At 42.8% G+C, this 22352-nt stretch overlaps 1 protein-coding gene across 4 annotated transcripts in view; it reads right to left on the bottom strand.

The window, feature by feature from the left end:
* Window positions 1–5642: 5642 nt before the first annotated feature.
* EGF (epidermal growth factor) overlaps window positions 5643–22352 on the bottom strand; it is a 103872-nt gene continuing 87162 nt past the window's right edge. For 3 of the 4 annotated variants that reach the window (XM_054726642.1, XM_054726648.1, XM_054726636.1), the window contains 6 exons: window positions 20305–20449; window positions 15827–15994; window positions 11951–12065; window positions 8640–8717; window position 7057; window positions 5643–6732 (listed from right to left, as the gene is read on the bottom strand). In XM_054726642.1, the coding sequence (XP_054582617.1) occupies window positions 6482–6732; window position 7057; window positions 8640–8717; window positions 11951–12065; window positions 15827–15994; window positions 20305–20449 (758 nt within the window). In that variant the 3' untranslated portion in view covers window positions 5643–6481. The remainder of the gene's footprint in view (window positions 6733–7056; window positions 7058–8639; window positions 8718–11950; window positions 12066–15826; window positions 15995–20304; window positions 20450–22352) is intronic. The other variant, XM_054726653.1, reaches the window with a different exon arrangement.

The raw sequence follows: 22352 nt of genomic DNA on the forward strand, positions 1-22352 counted from the left end.
CAGTTTACCAAGTTGACACAGTGCAAAGCTATCAAACACGTCAAGCTTGGTATTTTCCTTGTGGGAAAATTTGTTTAAGTTTTAAATTTTTAAAAATTTCTTTAATGGGCTTAGGACTATTTGAGTTTTTTATTTCTTTCTCTGTCAGTGTTGGTAAGGTATTTTTAAAGGCAATTGTCCACTATACTATTAAAGTTACTCATACTATTCCCTTATTTTTAAAATTGCTACCACACCTGTAATTTTATGCCCTTCTCATGCATAACATTATATAGTTGTTCATTCTTATTTTCCTGATTAATCTTGTCAAATATTTATTCAACTTTTTCAGCTAATTAACTTTTGGCTTTTTTGATCCTCATATATTTTTTTCCTATTTCAGTAATTCTGTTCTTATTTTTATGATATCTTTGCTTATAGTTCCCTTGGTTTCATCTGCTTTTCTTTTATAACTTCAGCTGTGTGCTTCTTAACTCATTAAGAGTCAATCTTTTTTTCCCTTTATAATATAAGGATATAAAGCTACAAAATTCCCTTTCAATGCCTTCTTAGTTATATACCATTAGTTGTGGCATATAGAATTTTCACAACTGTTCAGTTCTATGTATTTTCTAATTTCTATTAGGATTTCTTCTTTGACTCATTTAGAAGTGTTTTATAATGTCCAAGAATTCTAATTATTCCTTTATTATTTAACTCTAACTCAATTTCATTATGGTCAGAGAAAATGGACCCTATTACCATATTTATGTGGTCTTGTGAAATTTACTGAAGCTACATGATAGAATAGCACATCAATTTTTCATGAATTTCTATGTGTGCTATATATACTCAATTCTAATAATTCCACTTTAAAGTCTTCCATATCCCTATTTTTTGTCTCCTAAGTTTACTAGTTACCAAGGGGAGTATGGTATAATCTCCTGTGTGATCATGTTTTCTTCAATACTTCTTGTAAGTTGTAAATTTTTTGCTTTATCTATCTGGGGCTAGGTATTAAAGTTTCTATAATTTTGGAATTTTAATATATTTCTATCAAAGTGAACATTTTTATCATTATGAAGTAATTTTTATCTCTAGTAATGTATTTTATTATTTATCTTCACTCTCCTTCAGCTTTGGGTATAATCTTTCAGAGTAAGTAAAATAGGAAGAATATCTACCCCACTCACTTCATAGTTTGTATGTTAGAATTAATGAGGTCAAATAAGATAATGAATACAAAAATCTTTTACAAACCATATGGCACAATGCAAATGTAAGATAGAACTCTGGAGAAAAAGATTTTAATTCTACAGATACAAAGACTTTTTGACCTCAAGATAAACTATCATATGTACCCACACCTACAGAACTAAGTAGGCTTCAATGAGATTTTGGGTAGAAAGGTTTAAAAGCTCCAGTGCAGCCCCGTCATTACCATGGTTCTTTAGGTGGTTTCCTTACCATTGAGGCAACAGTGGAAATACTATTGAAAGCTGATAATAAAAATTTTGGAAAGTTGCTGTTGACAGAAATCAAGTGATTCTAAGACTCTAATTATGTATTTTCTTACCTATCATTAGAAGCCACTGCCTGTGTCTCTTGTGCTATTGTCTCCAGCTCTAACAAATTAATAAGTATTTAAAATTAATGTCAAAATTCCACAGTACATTTCTATTTGGCTTAGCAGCTACCGACAAATGTTACAGAACTATGTCACTAGAATATATAGACAAGGGGGTTATTCTGGCAACTTATGGGATATTTAATTACTATTTGAATTATGAAAGTGAACTGAGATTCTCAGTAGAAGCCTTATGATGGCTTCTCAAGGACCTCTTTGCTTATAATAAGCACCATGCCTTATTAAAAATAGATAAAAACAAAAAATACTTTTTTCAGTCCCAGGTAGACATGGACAAACTGCACAGTGTTGTCTAATACTAATATAGTCATTAATTAATGTTCTCATTAATTTTCATATCCACATGTCCCAAGCATATGTCTATGATTGTCATTTTAATGTAGAAATCAAATTAAATATTTAATCTTTCTTGATATTTATGCATAGTGTTGTCTTCTAAAATTCTGATCCAGGGGTTTGGAGCTCTGCTCTTTGCCCATCTTCATGTGCTGCTTGCCTGGATTAGAAGCAGTATAAAACACGCATCACAGTGTAAGCTAATACTAGTAAAACAGTGGATTGCTAGAAGGGGTGAAATAACAACAATACCATTTGATTTTATGAGAAGCGTTGTGCTAAGTACTCTGTGTTCATCATTTCATTGAAAAATCACAACTATCCTATGACAACATTAGTGTTATTCTCCCCATTTTACAGGTGAGGAAACGGACACTTAGAGAGATTAGTTAGTTTGAACAAAGTTACAAAACTAGTAAGTAATGCAATGGGATTCAAATCTAGTTCTGTTGACTTCAAAGACCATCTTCTTATAACCACTACCTTATGCTAGAATCCCTCCAGAATACAGCTAAGAGCAATAAGGGAAAAAAAAAAAAAAAAAAGATGCTACATGCCAAAAGTTTAAGGCCTAAAACTTATGTAGTTTACTCAGGAAATGCTTTTACGCTCTCCTTCAATATACCTTTTCTTTCATTTTACTTACAATGCTAATTTGCTTGGTTATCTAAACATTAAGTTTACAAAACAGAAGCAACAAGGAAGGTGAAGATGAGCTTCTATGAAAGGTAATTGACAGAGGGATGAGAGCTGACAGCTTGACTGTCCACCAGGAAAGTAATGAAAATAATAGGTTAAAATGTTTAGATTCAAGGTGTAAAGACCTTTAATATGCATTGAAGGAGTTTTGATCATCACAAAATGATAGCATGCTATTATGGTTGATGTGTATTGAAGTTCTTATGTTATCAAGAAAATATATAATTATGCTCAACATGTTTTATGTAATGGTAGAGAAAGAGGGCGGTCCTAAATTGGTAAAATAATATTTGGAATTTAAAGAAGTAGGCCTTCAGTGTCTCATAACTCAGTGGCAGAAATAACACCTTAATCTTGTATTGGTTCTTGCTTCACACAAAGGATACCTCATTATATATATACAGGAGGCCCAGTGCATGAATTCATGCACCATTTGAATTAGGGTTCCTTGGCCTGGCCTGCGGGATTGGGCTGTGTTGTCTAATACTGAGGGGTCCTGGGTTGCAAGAGGGCTCAGGCCAAGCCAAGGGACCCCACCGGTGCACGATTGGGGCTGGGGAGGGACTCGGGAGGTTGGCCAGCCGGGAAGGGACTGCAGGAGGGCTCTAGGGCATGTCCAGCCCATCTCACTCAGTTCCGATCAGCTGGACCCTATCAGAAAGCTAACTTACCAGTTGGAGCATCTGCCCCCTGGTGGTCAGGACACATCATAGCAAGCGGTTGAGCAGCGCTAGCATATCATTAGCATATTATGCTTTGATTGGTTGAATGGACGACCAGATGACTGGACACTTAGCATATTAGGCTTTTATTATATAAGATTGATTTTAGAGAGGGAGGAAGAGAGAGAAAGAAAAACAGAGAGACAGAGACAGAGAGAGAGAGAGAGAGAGAGAGAGAGAGAGAGAGAGAGAGAGAGAGGTATTGATCAGTTGCCTCCAATACATACCCTAACCAGGAATCAAATCTTCAAACTTTCTGTGTACAGAGACAATGCTCCAATCAACTGAGCCACGGTGCAACCACTTTAGCTTTAAAATGATGCCTCATTTTAGAGCTAAAGAAACCATGGTGCAACCACTTGACTCACTGTCCAAAATGATTTCCTAAAGATTCAGAATAATAACAATTTTACTATAGTTCCATTATTTTGGCAGATGAATGATATAAATGAAAAAAAAAATAAAAGAATCCAAATAATTTAGGTATTAACCTGTGATTTACAGTTCTTAGTTTAGAATGCTTGCTGAAGGCTTCCTTGTTGAGTGGGACACATCTTAACTTCGCTTCTGGTCTACCAGAGATGAAAATTGAACCACGTCAGAAGGGTCAAGTATTCATTGGGGGTGGGGGTGGGGGGAGATGACCACCAACTAGGAAATTTTCCTATTTAGAAATTTCTATGCTTTCTCAAGTCTGCTTCAGATATGTGATGCATATTTAATCTTATGTTAATCATTTTCGGATTTTCCTATTGAGCCGTGTTGTTCCTAGCCTATGACTACTAGCTGCAGAAACCCTTGTCAACTTCTGAACAGAAAAGTGCTCTGCTTTAGGCGAGCCTGGAGCTAGAGAGCACAGGATGAAAACAATGCAAAGAAGCCTTTCTCACCTAAGGATTTCAATAAAGAAGAAAGAAAAAGTAAAACAAAACAAAAATGCAATCTTAACTGTCACACATACTTAAATTGACCAGATATTTTCCCGTTCTCCCAGTTTCTTTGTTTGATTTGGGTTCGGGGTGTTTTTTGAAGAAATTATTTAGTGCTTTTAACATATTTTCAATTATCACACAATAATCCTTTATTCATAGGAAAAGGCTATCAGTGGGAATCAAGGCTAATAAGAGGAACTAAAACCATAGGGTATCAAATGAATGCAGTGTACTAAGACTTCATTAGGTGGTAGAAAGGTGGGCAAAATGCTCATTGTAAATGTGGAGGGTGACATTTAGTCAAATAGAATCACAATCAGGCATTATGCACAATGAGATTATCAATGATAGGATCTAAGGATATTCAGTCTGGAAAAAATGCAAATCAAATAGATGAAAATGCTCTTTCTAAAACTAAATGTTTAAAGGAGGGTATTTCTGGTAGAGAAGTGTTTCCACAAGAAAGGAAGCTACAAATCCATGGTGATGTGTTGACTAAAGAATAGAGAGCCATTTGTTTACTCTGATCAGGGATGGAGCTGGGTTTAGAACCTGGTCAAGGATTTGCCAGGATCCCAGTTCATGAGATATCACATTCATTGAAAAGCTCAAAGGACACAGGGATTTTCTGGTTCAAATATAACACTATGTTATGAGTGATTGTGGTCATATATCATCTCTTTAGTTATCTTTGAAATCCTAAAAGAAGGAGGTGCTAAAATTAAAAAAAAGTAATCTAACCCTTAAAGCTCCAAAAATGCTCATTTTTGAAAGAAAAAAATATTCACACTTAAGAATATAATTTTCCTGTAACTGGGGAAATTATGACTATTGTTCTTCTGAGGTCAGTTCACTCAGAAATAAGACAGGTTTTCTCATCCAAACTATCAATTAAAGCAAAACCAAATGGAGAAAAATCTTAATTAACTGGGAAAAGGGTCATACTGAATATTTAACTAACATAAATTATCCTCCCCACCACCAATCTTTATCGAAGTTTCTAAGGACTATCTACTTAAAGAGATGTACTTCCATTCATTTTTATGCTGACTTCTAGTATAACCAAAGTCCAAGGAATTGGGGGGTGGAAAAAAAGATGAACAAAGACTAGTTAATGTAGGAACTAAACAATCCAAAGCCCTGAACAATATCCAGCTCCTGTGTTAGGTTGTGTAAATTGTACTAACGATGCCTGGACTGCAAGAATAGTACTTATTTAGAACACCTTGTGAAAATTTACTTTATAAAGTTAAATTTTAATTTTTCTAAAGGAGTAACAATAGCAAGCTTAGCGAATCACTTTGATTCAACTCTAAATGCCCACAGACTGTAATTTATTATTTAGCCAGGTATACAATACAGTGTTTATGTTTTACAGTGATTTTATTTAAATAATTAGAAGAAATCAATCATTGTTCATAATGAAAATAAATCTGGCAATTTGCTTACAGTCTCACATTTGAAAATAAGTAAAAAATTATGTGAAAACACATAAAGGCAAATTTACCATTTTCATTAGAAAAATCTTCTGACGGGGAGAGGAGAGTGATGCCTAAGAAACACTGAGGTCTGTTGGGGAACGTTTTCATTTAAAGATTTTACGATAGAAAAATAAGTCATCTAATTCTGAGGAAATCAGATTCTAAATGAGTACATCTTCCATTAATTTATCATAATTCATTCTCAAAATTACCAGCATGGATAAGTTAAATAGTGATAAATTAAATGCTGCAATGTATCATAACAGTAATTTTAATATTCTAACCATTTCATGAGATTGAGCTAAATGTTCTGTCCAGGTACTTTATAACTGGCCAAACCTGTGTGTGATTGCCTGCTTCAACCCCAGATTTCTTCTGGGGCTGAAGGGGAAAAAGAATCTATCTTATTGATTATTGAAGACAACACAATTTATAAAGCAAAACTGTCCCCATTTGGTTTCTAATGAGTTATCTAGTGGTTCTCCCAGTTACTCTGATGTGAAAATCCATAGTGGGACTGCTTGAAGGAAGAAGCAAAAACACAATTCATATTTGCTTCCAGGATGCTGAGTAGGTGATTAGTTGTAGAGATTGAGGAGTCAGATTAGTATTTTCTTTCCCTCTACTTTTTGAAACAAAGTATTACTGTCCACACATACAGTAGTGTTCTTCAACTTCCAGTTTTCACTGAGTCAGCTCCACTTGGTGTGGTGGATCTGGGGCCCTGTGTTGCCATGATGCGTTAGCTGACCAGACAGAATGGGGCTTCTCACCCCCCACCGCATTAGGCTGTGCCCCAGAGGAGGGGAGAGGAAAGCTACCCTCCATCCTCTGGGGACCAGCGCCATTATCACTGGATGGTGGGACACAGAAGCCGTACCCTGTGCCCACACACATCTGGGGCTCCTTCCCCCACAATGTCGGTTGCGCTGACCCTATACAATAAAAAAAAAGAAAGAAATTTTAGAATTCACATCATTCACAATCTCCAGCAAGAGATATCTTAATAGTACTGGTTGGAGAATAGACCTGAAATGTGGCACAAAATGAACCTATTCCTGAACCACTCAAGACCAAGTTCTTTAAAAATTGCAATACTTTTGGTTGGTTGAGATGATTCAAAGGACTATGCTACCTGACATTGCTCTTTCCCTTTCCCTGTGTATTTCCTCGCTCCCCATCTGGACCAGAAGTGACTTGAGACCAGAGCTCAGGCTTTGAACGCACTTGCATTCCTATCCCCTCGCGTGGTGCTCTACCCTCTTGTGGTGCTTCCCACTGGACCTGCACCAGCTGATGTTGGCTGAGGTCAATGACTATGGCTCTATGTGTCCACCACTGGCGCAGCCTGTGTTTTTAATAGGTTTTCCAGGAGCGGAGAAGAGATTCGCAAAGACCCCAACTTGATTTATGAGACAGCTGGACATGTTATTAGGAGACGGTTGTATGAATGGCATGCAGAGAATGGCTCAAGCTGTTTGCAATAGAGTGACCCAAAAGAGAAATATTCTAATCTATTCCTGAGTACTCAGCCGAGTCCTTAGCTCTTTCCTGAGTTTAACCATACATGGTCAAATCATTGTGCTATTGGTTAACTTACAAAATTATAATATATATGCCTCTAGAGTGGATTACCTTTATAACAAAGAATTATGTATTTTTAGCTCTTCAAAAAAAAAAGTAGAATGTAACTATAAGATATTCCATTACTTTATAATAATGCTACTAACAACAACAAAATCAAAGCAACTTTTGAAAATGGTGAATGTTTTCATTACCAGGTAACAACACTGGGAACAGTACATGTAACACTATAATATTTACCATAATTTTAATTGTCAATTCCTAAGTGTACCTTAATATCCAGGGTGTTCCTCTGGATATTATGAAGTAAAGTTCAACTGAATTGGGTTCCATGGCAACATATGTATGAGAGGTAAGTTCAGAGTAAGTTTTAAAAATAAGAAGCCCATGTTCTCTCTACTAGGAAATCTGAGGAGGAGAGTATGGTAATAAGCATATTTGTGAAGGGCAAATATCAGAAAATGTAAGTGTAGTTAAAACGCTAGCAGAGGAACTGTTTTTGTTGGCTCAAAGTTTCTCTGAACCTTTCTCAAAGCGTATGATACAAAGTATATTCAACCTTGTCCTCTGAGTTATGAAACAGAAATTTGATATCTGAGACTGAAACCCCAGAAGTTCATCATAATACAACTCTTGTCAAAGGCATTATGTCAACGCGTATCTAACTCCATTTCTACCTGAGGCGGGTTGAGTTCCAGAGCAGCCTGAGGACCTGGATTGATTTGCGGTCCCTCTCCCAGTGGCTTGGATGGACTTCCTAGGTGTCCAGGCTTGTAGCTGAAGGCTAGCCCTGGTAAGACTTGAATACTCCCCGTTCCCTAGGAGAACCCCCTGGTCAACCTAAATGTACAGGAACCTTTCCTTCTAGAACATGGAACACATTTTCTTAGATCCATTGACAATGTCACTGAAACTATACCGACAACTACTAAGATAAAACCAAACCCCAAGAATGGCCTTAAAATCCAACCTAACTCAAAATGAGTCAACTCATCGTGCACTTGCTCAAAGTGACCTAGTGGACTGCTATGTGACCAGAGTTTTGAGAACATGGTAACCTCACATCTAAGACAGGAATCCAGCCCAAATATCTTTCTCTGAAGCTCAAAGGCATTCCAATACAACCAGCTGCTCACATAGCTTATCCAATTTAACTCTTGTTTCTGGGCTTAAATGACACTTTTTGCATTCAGAAAAACAGTCAGGATGAAGGTAAAGATAACCATTCACCATGCTCCAGGGAGAAAAACTGGCCAACATCTGCTGCCTGGCCATCCTGGGGGACCACAGGTTGATTCCCATCCCCGAGATTCTGGTGTTCCTTTAGAACCACAAACTGCAGAGAATAAAAGGGAGGGAGAGAGAGAACATCGTTATCATTCATAAATTATCTCAGCATACATGAAATCAGAGGCTCTGGCTTCTCATGTTCATACTATGAAAGTTGAAAGCTGAAAGAAAGGTCCTGTCAAATTTATTTCTCTGGCTAATTAATGAGAAGTTTAGTTCAATTTGGAACTTGATGTTACTCTCTATTAAAGCAACCAGGCCCTATCAATATCTTTACTGAACAATCTATCCTAATTCCAGAATCCCAAGTTTTGGGTCATGCTTTACTTTAATCAACCCAAGAATCTGTAAGTATTCTAAGTATTGCCAATAGGCCAGAAAAATAATATCCTATCTAATAAAGAGGGAATATGCTAATTGACCCTCACACCATTGCAAAGATGGCGGCACCCACAGCCAATAAGGAGGGAATATGCTAATTGCTGCCACGCCCTCAAATATGGCGGTGCCCACAGCCACAAGATGGCAGCGCCCAGTCCCCTCAGCCCCACCGGGGTGGCAGGCATGTGACAAGGCCAGGCCCACCCGCCTCTGGAGTCCCCCAGTCCCCTCAGCCCCCCAGCCGCCCAGGGCCGGCCCAAGGTGCAGGCAAGCCTCGGATGGCGGCTGCCCAGCCGCCTAGGGCCAGCCTGAGGCTCAGGTAACCAGGGCCGGCTGAGGCTTGCACTGCCAGCAGTGGCAACAGCAGAGGTGTGATGGGGCATCACCTTCCTCTGATCACCAGGTCGCCTCCTGCCCCTGAGGGCTCCCGGACTGTGAGAGGGGGAAGGCCGGGCTGAGGGACCCCCCATTCCAGTGCATGAATTTTCATGCACGGGGCCTCTAGTCTCCTATAAGATGTGCTCCAACTTTTCAAACGTGTGTGTGCAGTTACTAAAATTCACTTAAATATGCTGCCAAGTTCTGAGTAATTGGAGTCATGCATGGGTAGTAATAACTAATAGTGCAATTACTATTTGCAGGAATCCACCAAATGCTTTTTCATGGTTGAACAGTGTGGGAACCAGAATTCTAAAAGGCAGGCACAGAAAATAACATTTCTCTTTGGGCAACAAAATGATTATTTTTGTTATTATTTGTATTATCCACAATTGATGTGGCACTTGCAATGGGGGCTGACCAGAGCTCCCTGGCTCACGTTCACACCTCATACACTGAATATTAAAATAGACCAATGATACAAGGAAAGAAAAGAAGGGACCTCAGGCCCCAGAAGAAAGGATGCAGTTTGGCAAAGTCCTTCCTTACCGACTAGTGACTCAGAGGAGGGGCTGCCCAAGGCTTTGGCTAATCAAGCTCCATTTGTTCAGAAATGAGCCCTACATAAGAAGAAACCCATAACTCGGAAATACAAGGAGGAAAAGGGAATGGAAAAACCTTGCTCAGGTTTTGAGAAAAGTGTAGAAAGGAATGATGAGTGGAGTTGAGTCGCGAGAGAAATGTTGACCATGGAAGAGTGGATCCCCTGAACACCTGTTTTTATTCTCTTATTTCCCACAACACCAATCCCTCTCCTCCTCATAAATGGACTCCCTGAAGCAACATTTTGCAAAATCAATGTGTGACCCACTGTTTATGGGGGCATGCCCACTATTTCCGGCTCCAGTCAAAACTCAGCCGTCTGCACTGCAAAATTTCCAACCACATGTCTCTCTGTGAGCAGAACACAGGTCTCTGAGTCCTGGGCTGAGATATGGATGGCAGCTGACAGAACCAGATTTGTTTCTGCAGCTGCTCCTCCTAGTTTGTGTGCTCAGCTCTGTGCCGCTCTCACTGATATCTGGTGAGGGGGACTGAGCTCGGGAGCCCCAGTCCACCAACCAACAAGCTGCTCATGACTACGGCAAGTGTTTCTGACTTCTTAAAAGAAAACACACAGATTGTGTCTCCCTCTCTCCCATGATTTAAGTCAGATGAATTAAACTTCCTACTCAAAACCTGAATGAAATACCATATAGACTGACAAGCGCAACTTGTGGACTTAGACGTCCTAAGGCCTCAAAGAACGGAGGACGTTCTACAGCTAAGTGCACCCAGAATCACACACTTATGGAATCTCTAGAGACGGAGGAGTCTTAGAGCTCATCCGCTCCAAACCCCTTGGTGTCCTGAAGAGGAGGAGGCAGGGGTTACGTGACCTGCTGAAAATCAGACCTCTACTTGCTGCGAGGGTCAGTAAGGCTAGAACTCACATTTCTAATTGTATTTCTAACCTCAGGTTCAACCACAAAATCAGTACACGCTGGATGATAGTATAGGCAGGGCAGATGATCACTTATCAGTCAAAAGCGTAACTACAGGAAAGCTATCCCCTGGGGATGCACGTGAGGTGGAGGCTGGGAAACGGGCAAAGCAGTATGGGAAGGACTCCAAAGGGTGCCTTTGCCTCTCCATAAGCTCTCCTAATAAACGTTTCCCTGTTTGCCCACAGGTTTCAAACCCCCATGGACCTGCCATGTATTCCAGCCTCCTCCACAATCTATCCCACCGATAACACCAACCGCACCCAGTGAGCCAGTCAAATCATCTCTGACAGGTTTCTGGGAACAAAAACACCAAGTTTCAAACGTTTAGCCTGTCTCAAGTCTGCCCTCTAGTGTTCTACGATCAATTACTGAAGTGGGTAATCGGTGAAGCATTTTGAACTTGAATACATGGGGTTGCCAGATAAAAAAAACAGGACACCTGGTTAAATTTGAATTTAAATTTGAACTTTCAGTATTAGTATGCATTGAACTAGGTGTGCCGTATTTTTTATTTGCTAAACCTGGCAACTATCTTGCTGCCGAAGTTCAGGGATTTGAAATGTTTGTGAGAAAAGAAATAGGCAGACAATTAGGAGAATAACCTTGGGTTTTTAAGACATCTATCTGAAGAGGATCACCTAAAATTGGGAAAGATTTTTCATATACACATCAAAATTTATGTTATAGGAAAAAAACTACATGATTAAAAAAAATATTCCATAAGTTTCTTGTGCACTTAAAGTATGGCACTATTGCAGCCTGTTGGATTACTTTACTTTAGGGCAGAGTCGTCCCCCGCCCCTGCCCCCCGCAGAACCCTCAGCGCCCCCCCCCCCAAGTTATTGTGGTGTTGGCTATAATATTAACACCTGCTAGATCAGCTTCCAGTGTCTCTGAACTCAGAAGAACGAGAAAAAGTGAGCTGGGATTGATATAAAGCCCATTTCTTGCTTCGTGCACTTTGGTCACCTACCCAAGGCTGGCGGCCAGAGGACGTCCCAGCCTCTCCGTCTGCAGGCCTAGCGCTCACATCTCTGTTCGGCTCTTCGTAAGGGTTTTTTGGATTTTTCGATAGCAGCTTCTGAGTCCTGCAATCAAACCAAAATGTGAGACCATCTCAGCACAACACTAAACAGTAGCCCGCTCAGTGATGGTCAGGGACAACTACGCTTGCTACTGCAATTTAGGTACTTAAAGTGCATGGGGGAGAGGAAGTATTAAGAAAACTAGAAAGACAACTTTGGGTTTTTAAGGCCTTATTTTCTGGAGAACTTTCCAGATGATGTTTCACTTTTTCCAAGGTGCTGTGAGATGGGGGTGCGGGTGGGGGGGTGGCATAAAATGGAAGTGGGGAGGGAGCAATGAACTTATTCACGGACTTCTCTATTGAATACTAACTTCATCCCAGGCACTGTCGTAGGACTGGGGATATTGCAACCCCAAACAACAACAAAAAATCTCTACCGTAACAGATTTACACCTTGGTGGGGAGGAGGGCTGTCTATGGAAATAGTATCACAGCAATCGTGTGACACACACTGCATCAGCTCCATTTTGTAAGTGAAGCCAGTGGGGCCGGAAGCCAGGTGACCACCCAAGGCTCACTGCTAACCAGGGTCGCCCAGGGCTCCTTCCGCGGGCCCGCTGCGGCCGCCTGCTCACAGGCATTACAGGCAAGAACTCGGGGAGTGGAGGCCCAAGAGCATGTCGCATCATAGTGGCCAAGCCAGGAAGTAGACTAGGCCTCCTACCTCCAAATTCAGCTTTATAAAGAGTTCTTTGGCTGAAAAAAATTTAGTGCTGAGTCTATACAATGCATGGTGTCATGCACTAGGGGGAAAGGGAGTCTATACAATGCATGGTGTCATGCACTAGGCCCTAGAATATAAATAAATAAATAAATAAATAAATAAATAAATAAATAACTCAAAGCCAGAGCTGTATTTATTGGCATATCTTAGTGACATGGCAATATTTAGACTGGCAGATCTAATTTGATCTTATCAGAATCGATACAGCTACTGCACAAATGTAGTCAAGAACATAGCTGAAAATTTGTGGTGGGGTAAGCGGTTCCACTGGCCAGAACTGCTCGGTAAATAACCATATCTTTGTTCAGGAAAAAACTTCACAACTCTGGATGCATTTCAGCAAAAAGGAAAGAAAAAGAAAAAGACTTCTGATAAGTTTTCTTTTTGAAGGAGTAGTCCTTATCACTTTTTTGATTTTAGATACACAGGGGTCAGAGGCTAAAGACATTCTTATAGTCTCCAGTCATCTTTCAGTTGAGCTGGTCTTTGAATCCTAAGTAAGAAAAGCCAGCAATCTGCCCCTGGCTTTCAATCCAGAGTTCTGAAGCACATCAGTGGAACATAAAACATACTTACTATGCCATAGCACGTAGATTAAGAAAAATTATTTGATAATCATGGCACACATAACCTTAAGTTTCTTGCTCCCAATTTTGTCTACAATATTATTTGCCAAGCATCTATTTTTCTTCTGGCATTCTGTCCAATGGGATGAAACACTGCTTATTCTATATTCTTCCCACAGACACCTGAGATCATGTTTGAATACCGGAATACAATGGTTACTGATGGACCACTGGATTAAAAATTCAAGTCGTGCCTGAGAATCTGTGTCTTGAACTAGAAAAGGGTTTGGAACATGTGACTCTTCGGGGGAAGATTATAGTTCATGGGAAAACATAATAATAACAACAGATAGGTCTTAAATGCCAGACCTACAATAAATGCTTTACTTAGATTAACTCAATCCCACAGTAACTCTCATGTACTATTCTTGTTCCCACTTTATAGCAAAGGAAATTAATGAATATAAAGATTAAATAACATGCCTGATGTTAAACATTTTTAAAATTGATTTTTAGAGAGAGAGGAAAGGAGAGGAGAAAGAGAGAGAAACATTGATGTGAGAGTGAAACATCACTTGGCTGCCTCCACAACCCAGGCACATGGCCCAAGGGGGAATCGAACTGGCAACCCTTCGGTGCATGGGACGATGCCCAACCAACTGAGCCACACCGGCTCCTAATGTTAATTAAACATGAATTAGGAATTGAACCCTGTGCAGTGTGATTCTAGAGCCCATGTTCTTAGCCACTACACTAGGATATAGCAGGATCTCAGACAAACGTATCTTGAATATGTTGAGTTCTCCATAATACAAGACAGTTGACACCTGCGTGGTTGTGCAGTACCAGTGAGTGTGGTTGGAGTTTTATTGGCAGATGGTGGTACGTAGTCCATACGTTCCCCGAAATTGGGACCTATTAGTTAAATGGGTGTTAGGTTTTTTTGGCCATAAAACGGTGGGATTGAATTCGATGACTCCATAAAGTTCCCTGCAGCCCCAAAGTGTTAACAACTCAGTGATGTGGTACAGCACCAACGTAACAGAACATAAAACACTTCTCAGTGTTGAGGGTCGTGGAGGGAGGACGATGTCCTACTTTTTAAGAAAATGGAACATCAGCAGTAGGATGCCTACTCCTTCATCCCAATGTAGTGTCAATTTTTAAAAACTAAATGTACAAAAATTGTTTCACAGCTTTTCACTTTTAACTTGAAATGATTGAAAACACAAAATCCAAGGACCAAAACCTTCCTTCTGAGTTGGGGAAGATACTGATTTGCTGGACCAAAAGTGAGTGTTTTGTGGGAAATCAGCTCCATGGAAGACAGCCACGGAAGGAAGCACAGTTATGCAGGTGTGAGGGGGGAGCAGGTACAAGGGGAAAGAGTGGATATGAAATCGCCTCATTAAGCAGCAGCCCCATGCACTCCGCAGGCCAGGCGTGTGGACAAGGCCTGGAGTGGAAGAAGGAAAAGGAAAGCCGCCCCCGATTGGGAGCTGGGCACTCCTGCGCCCTGTGCCACTGTCCTTGGCTGCGACCCCCGTTTGAAGTGTAGAAGGGTGTAGACGTCCCTCTCAGGGAGGCAGGTGTCCCCCGGGAGGGGCTGTGAGGCTGACAGTGCGGGTGGACAGAAGGCTGTGAGGCTGACAGTGCGGGTGGACAGGAGGCTGTGAGGCTGACAGTGCGGGTGGACAGGAGGCCGTGAGGCTGACAGTGCAGGTGGACAGAAGGCTGTGAGGCTGACAGTGCGGTGGACAGGAGGCCGTGAGGCTGACAGTGCAGGTGGACAGAAGGCTGTGAGGCTGACAGTGCGGGTGGACAGGAGGCCGTGAGGCTGACAGTGCAGGTGGACAGAAGGCTGTGAGGCTGACAGTGCGGTGGACAGGAGGCCGTGAGGCTGACAGTGCGGGTGGACAGGAGGCCGTGAGGCTGACAGTGCAGGTGGACAGAAGGCTGTGAGGCTGACAGTGCGGTGGACAGGAGGCCGTGAGGCTGACAGTGCGGGTGGACAGAAGGCCGTGAGGCTGACAGTGTGGGTGGACAGGAGGCTGTGAGGCTGACAGTGCGGGTGGACAGGAGGCTGTGAGGCTGACAGTGCGGGTGGACAGGAGGCCGTGAGGCTGACAGTGCGGGTGGACAGGAGGCCGTGAGGCTGACAGTGCGGGTGGACAGGAGGCCGTGAAGCTGACAGTGCGGGTGGACAGGAGGCCGTGAGGCTGACAGTGCGGGTGGACAGGAGGCCGTGAGGCTGACAGTGCGGGTGGACAGGAGGCTGTGAGGCTGACAGTGCGGGTGGACAGAAGGCCATGAGGCTGACAGTGCGGGTGGACAGGAGGCCGTGAGGCTGACAGTGCGGGTGGACAGGAGGCCGTGAGGCTGACAGTGCGGGTGGACAGAAGGCTGTGAGGCTGACAGTGCGGGTGGACAGGAGGCCGTGAGGCTGACAGTGCGGGTGGACAGGAGGCTCACCTGTAGTGGTGGGCGCCCCACAGCCCCAGCAGCAGCAGCAGGACCAGCAGCACCACGCAGACGGCCGCCACCGTGACGTCCCGCTGCCGCCCGCGGCCCGCGTGGCGCAGCTCCCACCATCTCAGGTCCCGGTGCTGACAGCGCTCCCCGACGAAGCCCACGACACAGCTGTGACGACACACACACAGGGGTCAGCCGGAAGCCCCGGGCAGCAACGCTTCTATTTTTCACACTCAATATCCAGCTGTCTTCTCAAGCCTCTGCATGTCCAGGCTCAGCTTTTCGGACGCATATGGGAAATCCATCAGGGGGCAGCCCGAAGCTCCCTGCGTCTCACGCCCATGCTGCGTGGACTGCCCCTCTCGTCCCTTTGCCCTGGGATCGCCGGGGGATTTCGCACACTGCCTCACCCGGCATCGCGGGACATTGATTAAAGATCAATTACTCTTAGGCGAAAATCCCGAGGCGCTGCCTTAAAGACCAACACAAAGCAACTTTGCCCTAAGAGCCAAGCGAGTTTTCGAACCAATGTTTGGCCAGGTTGCAATGAAATCTAAATTCGGAGGCAGGAAGCATGTGAAAGCCAAGTCCTTCACCTGAGCCCAGGATACACAATAATGTGAACAAGAAAGCACAGCCTCGTCCTAGCCGGTTTGGCTCAGTGGATAGAGCATCGGCCTGTGAACTGAAGGATCTCAGGTTCGATTCCGGTCAAGGGCATGTACCTTGGTTGCGGGCACATCCCCAGTAGGGGAGTGTGCAGGAGGCAGCTCATCAATGTTTCTCTCTCATCGATGTTTCTAACTCTCTATCCCTCTCCCTTCCTCTCTGTAAAAAATCAATAAAGTATATTCTTTTTTTAAAAAAAAAAGAAAGCACAGCCTCGTCTACGGAGGAAACATTTTCTTTTCCATCACACAGGCCCCAAAGAAAAGCTCTCGGTGGCCAGACCCAAGCGTTTGCGTACTTTCTTCAAAGGGGAGAGATGAAATGGAGGGGAAAGGAGGCATCACGGAAAACCTCCCACTAGTTCACCAGTGAAACTTACTAGAATTCACCACCAGCAACCAACATGCTGAGCCTCGGGATGAAAGTAAGTGAAACAATGCTGCCATCTGCTGGGAGTGAGTGCTTCCAGAAACTGTGGGCATCGTGCGGAGAACGGCAGTTTTATTTGTGCTTTGTTTTGTTATTCTCCACGAGAGTGTAAACTTAAAAAAAAGATCCTATTAAATATTTTGTGATGCTCACTTGGTAGGAATGTCTTCCCCTTGACCCTGGGCCAGCTATCTATCTGTTTATGCAGCCACCTTGTTCCAAAAGGACGGGACGGAATGAAAACAGAGAGAACGGATACCAGACCCCAGGGTAGAAAGGGGCCGCACGGAAAAAGACATTAGCAAAGCCCCGGAATATCTTGATTCTGCCCTAGTTCTACCAGGAGTTGGTCATAGGAGCTTTGGTGAGTCACTTTCAGAGATAGGAGGGAAGGGATCCAGCATTGGTTAAGCACCTTATGTGTTTGACACTGTGCTGGACACTTTTGCTTATTTTTGATGGCTTGTTCCCATTTCACAGATGAGGAAAGTGAGGCTCACAATGGGGTTAAGTGATTTGGGCCAGGTCACTCAGCTAGTGAATGGCAGGTTCCATCCAAATGGTTGATTTCAAAGCCTATTTTCTTCCTCCTATATAAGCCATGTGCACCTCTGAAAGCTACTCTAGAACCGGCCAGGCAAGAGACAGCGGCATCTGAGTGTAGGAAGCATAAAGGACTGTGAAGTGATTCCAGGCTTTCCTGGAATCTGTTTTAATTCTAGCTATCTTCGGTTATAGACATTAACTAGCAATGCCTAGCACACACTTTTAATATGAATGGGCCACTCTGAGAGTTCTCGCAGAGATTTTAAGGTCACAAGGAATATACCGAGGATTATGCATTTCACCATACGGAGAAATGTAGGAGGCCATGACGGGCTGCAGTATCCGAGCCTCTGTGAGCCGAAGAGGACCCAGAGCAGTGAGTCGGCATTCCACAGGGTCACCAGGGTGGGCCGCACACCGCTGGTTCTTTGGGTTATTGAGTTCTTCTCTTAAACCAAACAAAAGAGTCCCTGGCCAAATAAGTTTCCATTTCCATGGTCAAATAATTTCAAGAAATTCTAGACTAAGTAAAGGCCAACCACGCTTTTTCACACCTTGTGTTGTACCGTGAATCAAGACTTGGAGGCTAGAGTATCAGCATTTTTCAAAAGGATTTGGCCACAGGACCCTTAGTTCATAAACATTTCCCAGTGCCGTGCGGGGGGTGGGGGGCGGTCTTGGTCTGAAGAAGACCTTCCTGGAAGGCCGTGGGCTGGCTCAAAGCCTAACCAGAATAAGTGAGGATCATTTCTGAGCTCAGGAGGTTTGGAGTCTTCTGAGGATCTCCAGTCCCGGGATGCTTGGAGGAAGCCCCTGGCATGGAGACTCCAGTCCTCACATCCCTGCACCCTGGGCAGCGGGGGTCCCTGTCTTGGACACGAGGAAAGAGCGCCCTTGATAAGCCTGCTCGCGGCGCTGGGAGCACTGTGCCGAAGGCTGCCCACGAAGTGTTTCTAATAAAAGGTGGACTAGAGGCTCCCAAGAGACGTGTTATTATGGAACTTAAACATACAAGGTGAGGTCACCGGACAGGGAGAGGGGAGGGTTGAATGTTTGATTAAACCACTGTTTAATTAAATGGAGAATTCAAAAGCAACGTTATGATCCAAATTAATGGGAACTCTTGTTATAGTTTCAATATTGATTTTGATGAAAGGCCCTCAAATATAAGTCTTATCTCCAGTCGGTCCTTTTATAACAACACATGTTTAAAACATTATCAGAGGAATATGATATTTTCATCAGGATTCAGTGGCAGGAAGAAAAGCAATGTGTTAGAGTTTATAAGCCATTTAATTAATTGACACTACCAGGGCCAGATGAACATAACGTATTAATTGCAATGCCTAACTCTTCCATACTGTTCATACTATCATAAAGTCTTCTAAAAAGGACCTAATAAACTAGAACATTTGTTTTCATAATTTCATTATTTGGGATGATAAGAAATCACGAACAAGTAAAACAACTTTATTTTATTATCAAAATCAAGAATAACTAGCACTAGATTTATCTTAGGTTAGAAAATTATAGCATGTAAATATGAGTATGGAAATAGAGTTTTATTAGAATTGAGTCATTTTTGCTAATATTCATGAGCATTTTCCATTATTTTTGTCAGGCTGACATGACTTATAATGCAAGGCATCCACTTTGTCACAGAATGAATATAACTTAATTCTTCTAATAATTTAGACTATGTTTCTGCTGATTACCACTGATAAAAAAAATAAAAGCCTTGCCTGGTCAGTGTTGCTCAGTGGTTGAGCATCGACCTATGAACCAGGAGGTTATGGTTCAATTCCCAGTCAGGGCACATGCTTGGGGTTTGGGGTTTGATCCCCCAGTAGGGGGCATGCAGGAAGCAGCCTATCAATAATTCTCTCTCATTGATGTTTCTATCTCTCTCTCCCTCTCCCTTCCTCTCTGAAATCAATAAAAAAATTTTTTTAAATAATAAAAGCCTTTAAACTTATAGCACCTCTTTGTGAGAATCAGAATATTTTATCACTCCTTCCTCAGGCCCAGAGAAAATTATCAGTGAGTCAAAAGTCTAGCATTAGGAGGCCTACTTATTTGTCAGAATCCATGAATTCCCTCATATTGCCTTCAAAACATGGAAATAGCAAAAAGTAGAATTGATGTGGAACTAGACATTGTGAGTGTCGCTTTATGAAAGGCCCCAAGGGGAAGGTTCTCTGATGAGTGTGTGGCGCGGGGGTGGGGGTGGGGGACCCCGCAGGGTTACGGGGCTGCAGGCTGACACTGCCCACTGCGAAACCATCAGGGACAAAGGGAGCACACAGCCACCGTGACTCCATCCCGCAGTTGTCATCAAACAACAACAGTGCAAACATCAACTACTAGGAAATTAAGAAAAAAAAGTATGTATTTCAGTTTTGAGAATGGAAGGCAAGAAGTCCAGTGTGAATATATACAACACTTTCGTCACTTCAAAAACACACCATGGACGCTCTCCATATATGTGGCAGCAAATAAATCAACACTGTAAGCAATTCTCCCACAAACCTACGTTTTTCAACCAAAACGAGAAGTTTAATTCCCAGACTGTACCAGTAGCAATATCAAGTTATTTAAGTAAAAGGGAAAATCACCCAATTCCTTAAATGTATATTTAGCACAGGCAGCTGTGGGGGGTGGGAGGGGTGATATGCAGGGAGAATGCAATGCACACACAATGTATACAGGTTTATGTTTCCCTGAGGAAAACCTGATTATAGAAAACGCTCCTCACTGTAAATGTTACAAGTCAGCGTGAAGCCATGGGTTGCAGGAGCTCGTCTCTGGGCCATCAGAAAGACAGCTGCACTTACTTGCATGCGTAGCGGTCCACGGCTTCAATGTACATACACATGCCGCCGTGGAGGCAGTACCCGGCGTGGGACGGGGGGCATTCTGAGAAGGCGTTTCTCACAGAATAGCGCCCATCCTCCTTGAGATGAGAGGGTGGAGTCGAGTCTAGAAGAATCAAAGAGTCTACTTTTATGTTCTGAAGCTATCAGCATCCTTCAGGTACAAGTATCCACTTCCCACTACGAAAGACCTCCATCAATCAGTGCCCGCTTTCGCTAACCCAAAGGAAACCCAAAGAGGATTTTCACTTTTAGGAGAAAAGACGAAAAGCAAAAATAGCGTTCAGTGTTTTGCACGAGCCCTTCGCGAGGCAGAGGCACGCCAGCAGCAAGAGGGCCACGCTCCTTCCCCAGGAACCACACGGAGCACCTCAGCATCAAGCTGCCATAGCCTTGAACTGTCTGTGAGCATCAGTGCTTCATCCCCCTTTATTCTGTGCACCTGTTAGCAAGGTGTGTTCTAAGGGATCAGAAAAGCCTACAAGCTCCTGAGGATGTGACTGGACATAATTAAATGTATTAGGTATGATTTTGGTAGGTTATTATTAATTATTCTTCTTATTATTATTGATTATTATTGGTCTTGGAATGCTCAAAACTTTTTCTGTGTAAAATTAACTAGAAGCCTGGTGCACGAAATTTGTGCACGGGTATGGTCCTTAGGCCTGGCCTGCGATCAGGGCCATCTTCCCCGGCTGCTGGCAGCCGGCCTGCCCCTGCCGCCACACACCCCGGGTTCCCTGTTTGCCATCGGGTGATCGGAGCCTACTGGCCGGGGGAAGGGACCAAGAGGTTGGCCAGGAGGCCCCAATCAATCGGGTGATCAGGGCCTGTGGGCTGGGGGCAGCTCCTGCATTGAGCGTCTGCCCTCTGGTGGTCAGTGCTCGTCATAGCGATGGGTCGTTCTCCCGTTTGGTCAATTTGCATATTACCCTTTTATTATATAGGAGGGTAGTAATTGCTTTTTCACTTTGCTTCATTTTAGCTTTTGAATGTCAAGGGAAACCTGGGTCAGTATCAGGAATTAGTTTCTGTGAACAATTTGTGATACAGTGCCTTTCAGTGACAGTGAAACTATCAAAGCAACAATAGTTTCACTTTCCTAACCAGACTTTTTGTCATCCGCCACGAAGAGGCCCATTCTTTCTTTAGGTTCAGTATTTTTTGACATAAAGCATACTGGAGGCAAATAAGAGAATGGTCAATCCTAAGACACCGAATGAATGCAGAGTCACTGATCTCATTACAAAAGCACATCTGTCATCCACAAACACACACATGTGAAATGACAACTAGCTTTAAGAGGGTCTCGCTGAACCACAGTATCTATTTATGGCTTATAAACCACCCACCAATACACAGTCCATTACCCCTGCTATCCTGCGAGTCTCAAAAATTTCTCCCACGCAATGATTTCTTCTAAAAACTATTTAACTTTCGGGTGGGGGGTGGGGGGAGGGACCTCAAACTAGTCCCGTTGAGAGAAAAGAAATGTTACCATACATAGGAAATGCCGAAGTGGTAAAGTCTTTTCACTGAATGGTTCACTGCTCTTTAAAAGGAAAACATTAGGGTGTGTAGCTGACTATGTAAATATTAGCAATCTTCCAATACCTTTAAGAAGAGCAAATTATTTGAGAAAATAATTGGTTAGAAAAAAACAGACACCCAAGCAAGCGCAGAACTTCCCTTTATTAGGATGCATTCTGCTTGCAGAGCGGAGCTGGATAAATAGCCGGCGGGATAACTAGTAAAGGGGATGAGTCTGATCCTGGCCTCCCCCTGCTGGGGTGCTGATGGTGAGAAGAGGCTGGGTTATGGGGAGAGGGGTCAGGAAGCAGGAGTTGACTATTATGAACATTTTTTTTAAAAAGGAAGAAAAAAGAGCTGGAATTCTAATTCAGATAAAGAAATATTGACTTTTTAAAGTAAAATTTTAAAATCCTTGAAAGTGACTAAAAATGCTAAAGGTCCAGACATCCTCCCCAATCTGCCCAGCCCTGCGGTTT

This window comes from Eptesicus fuscus, chromosome 2 (assembly GCF_027574615.1).
Source record: "Eptesicus fuscus isolate TK198812 chromosome 2, DD_ASM_mEF_20220401, whole genome shotgun sequence".
NCBI classification, from domain to species: Eukaryota; Metazoa; Chordata; class Mammalia; order Chiroptera; family Vespertilionidae; genus Eptesicus; species Eptesicus fuscus.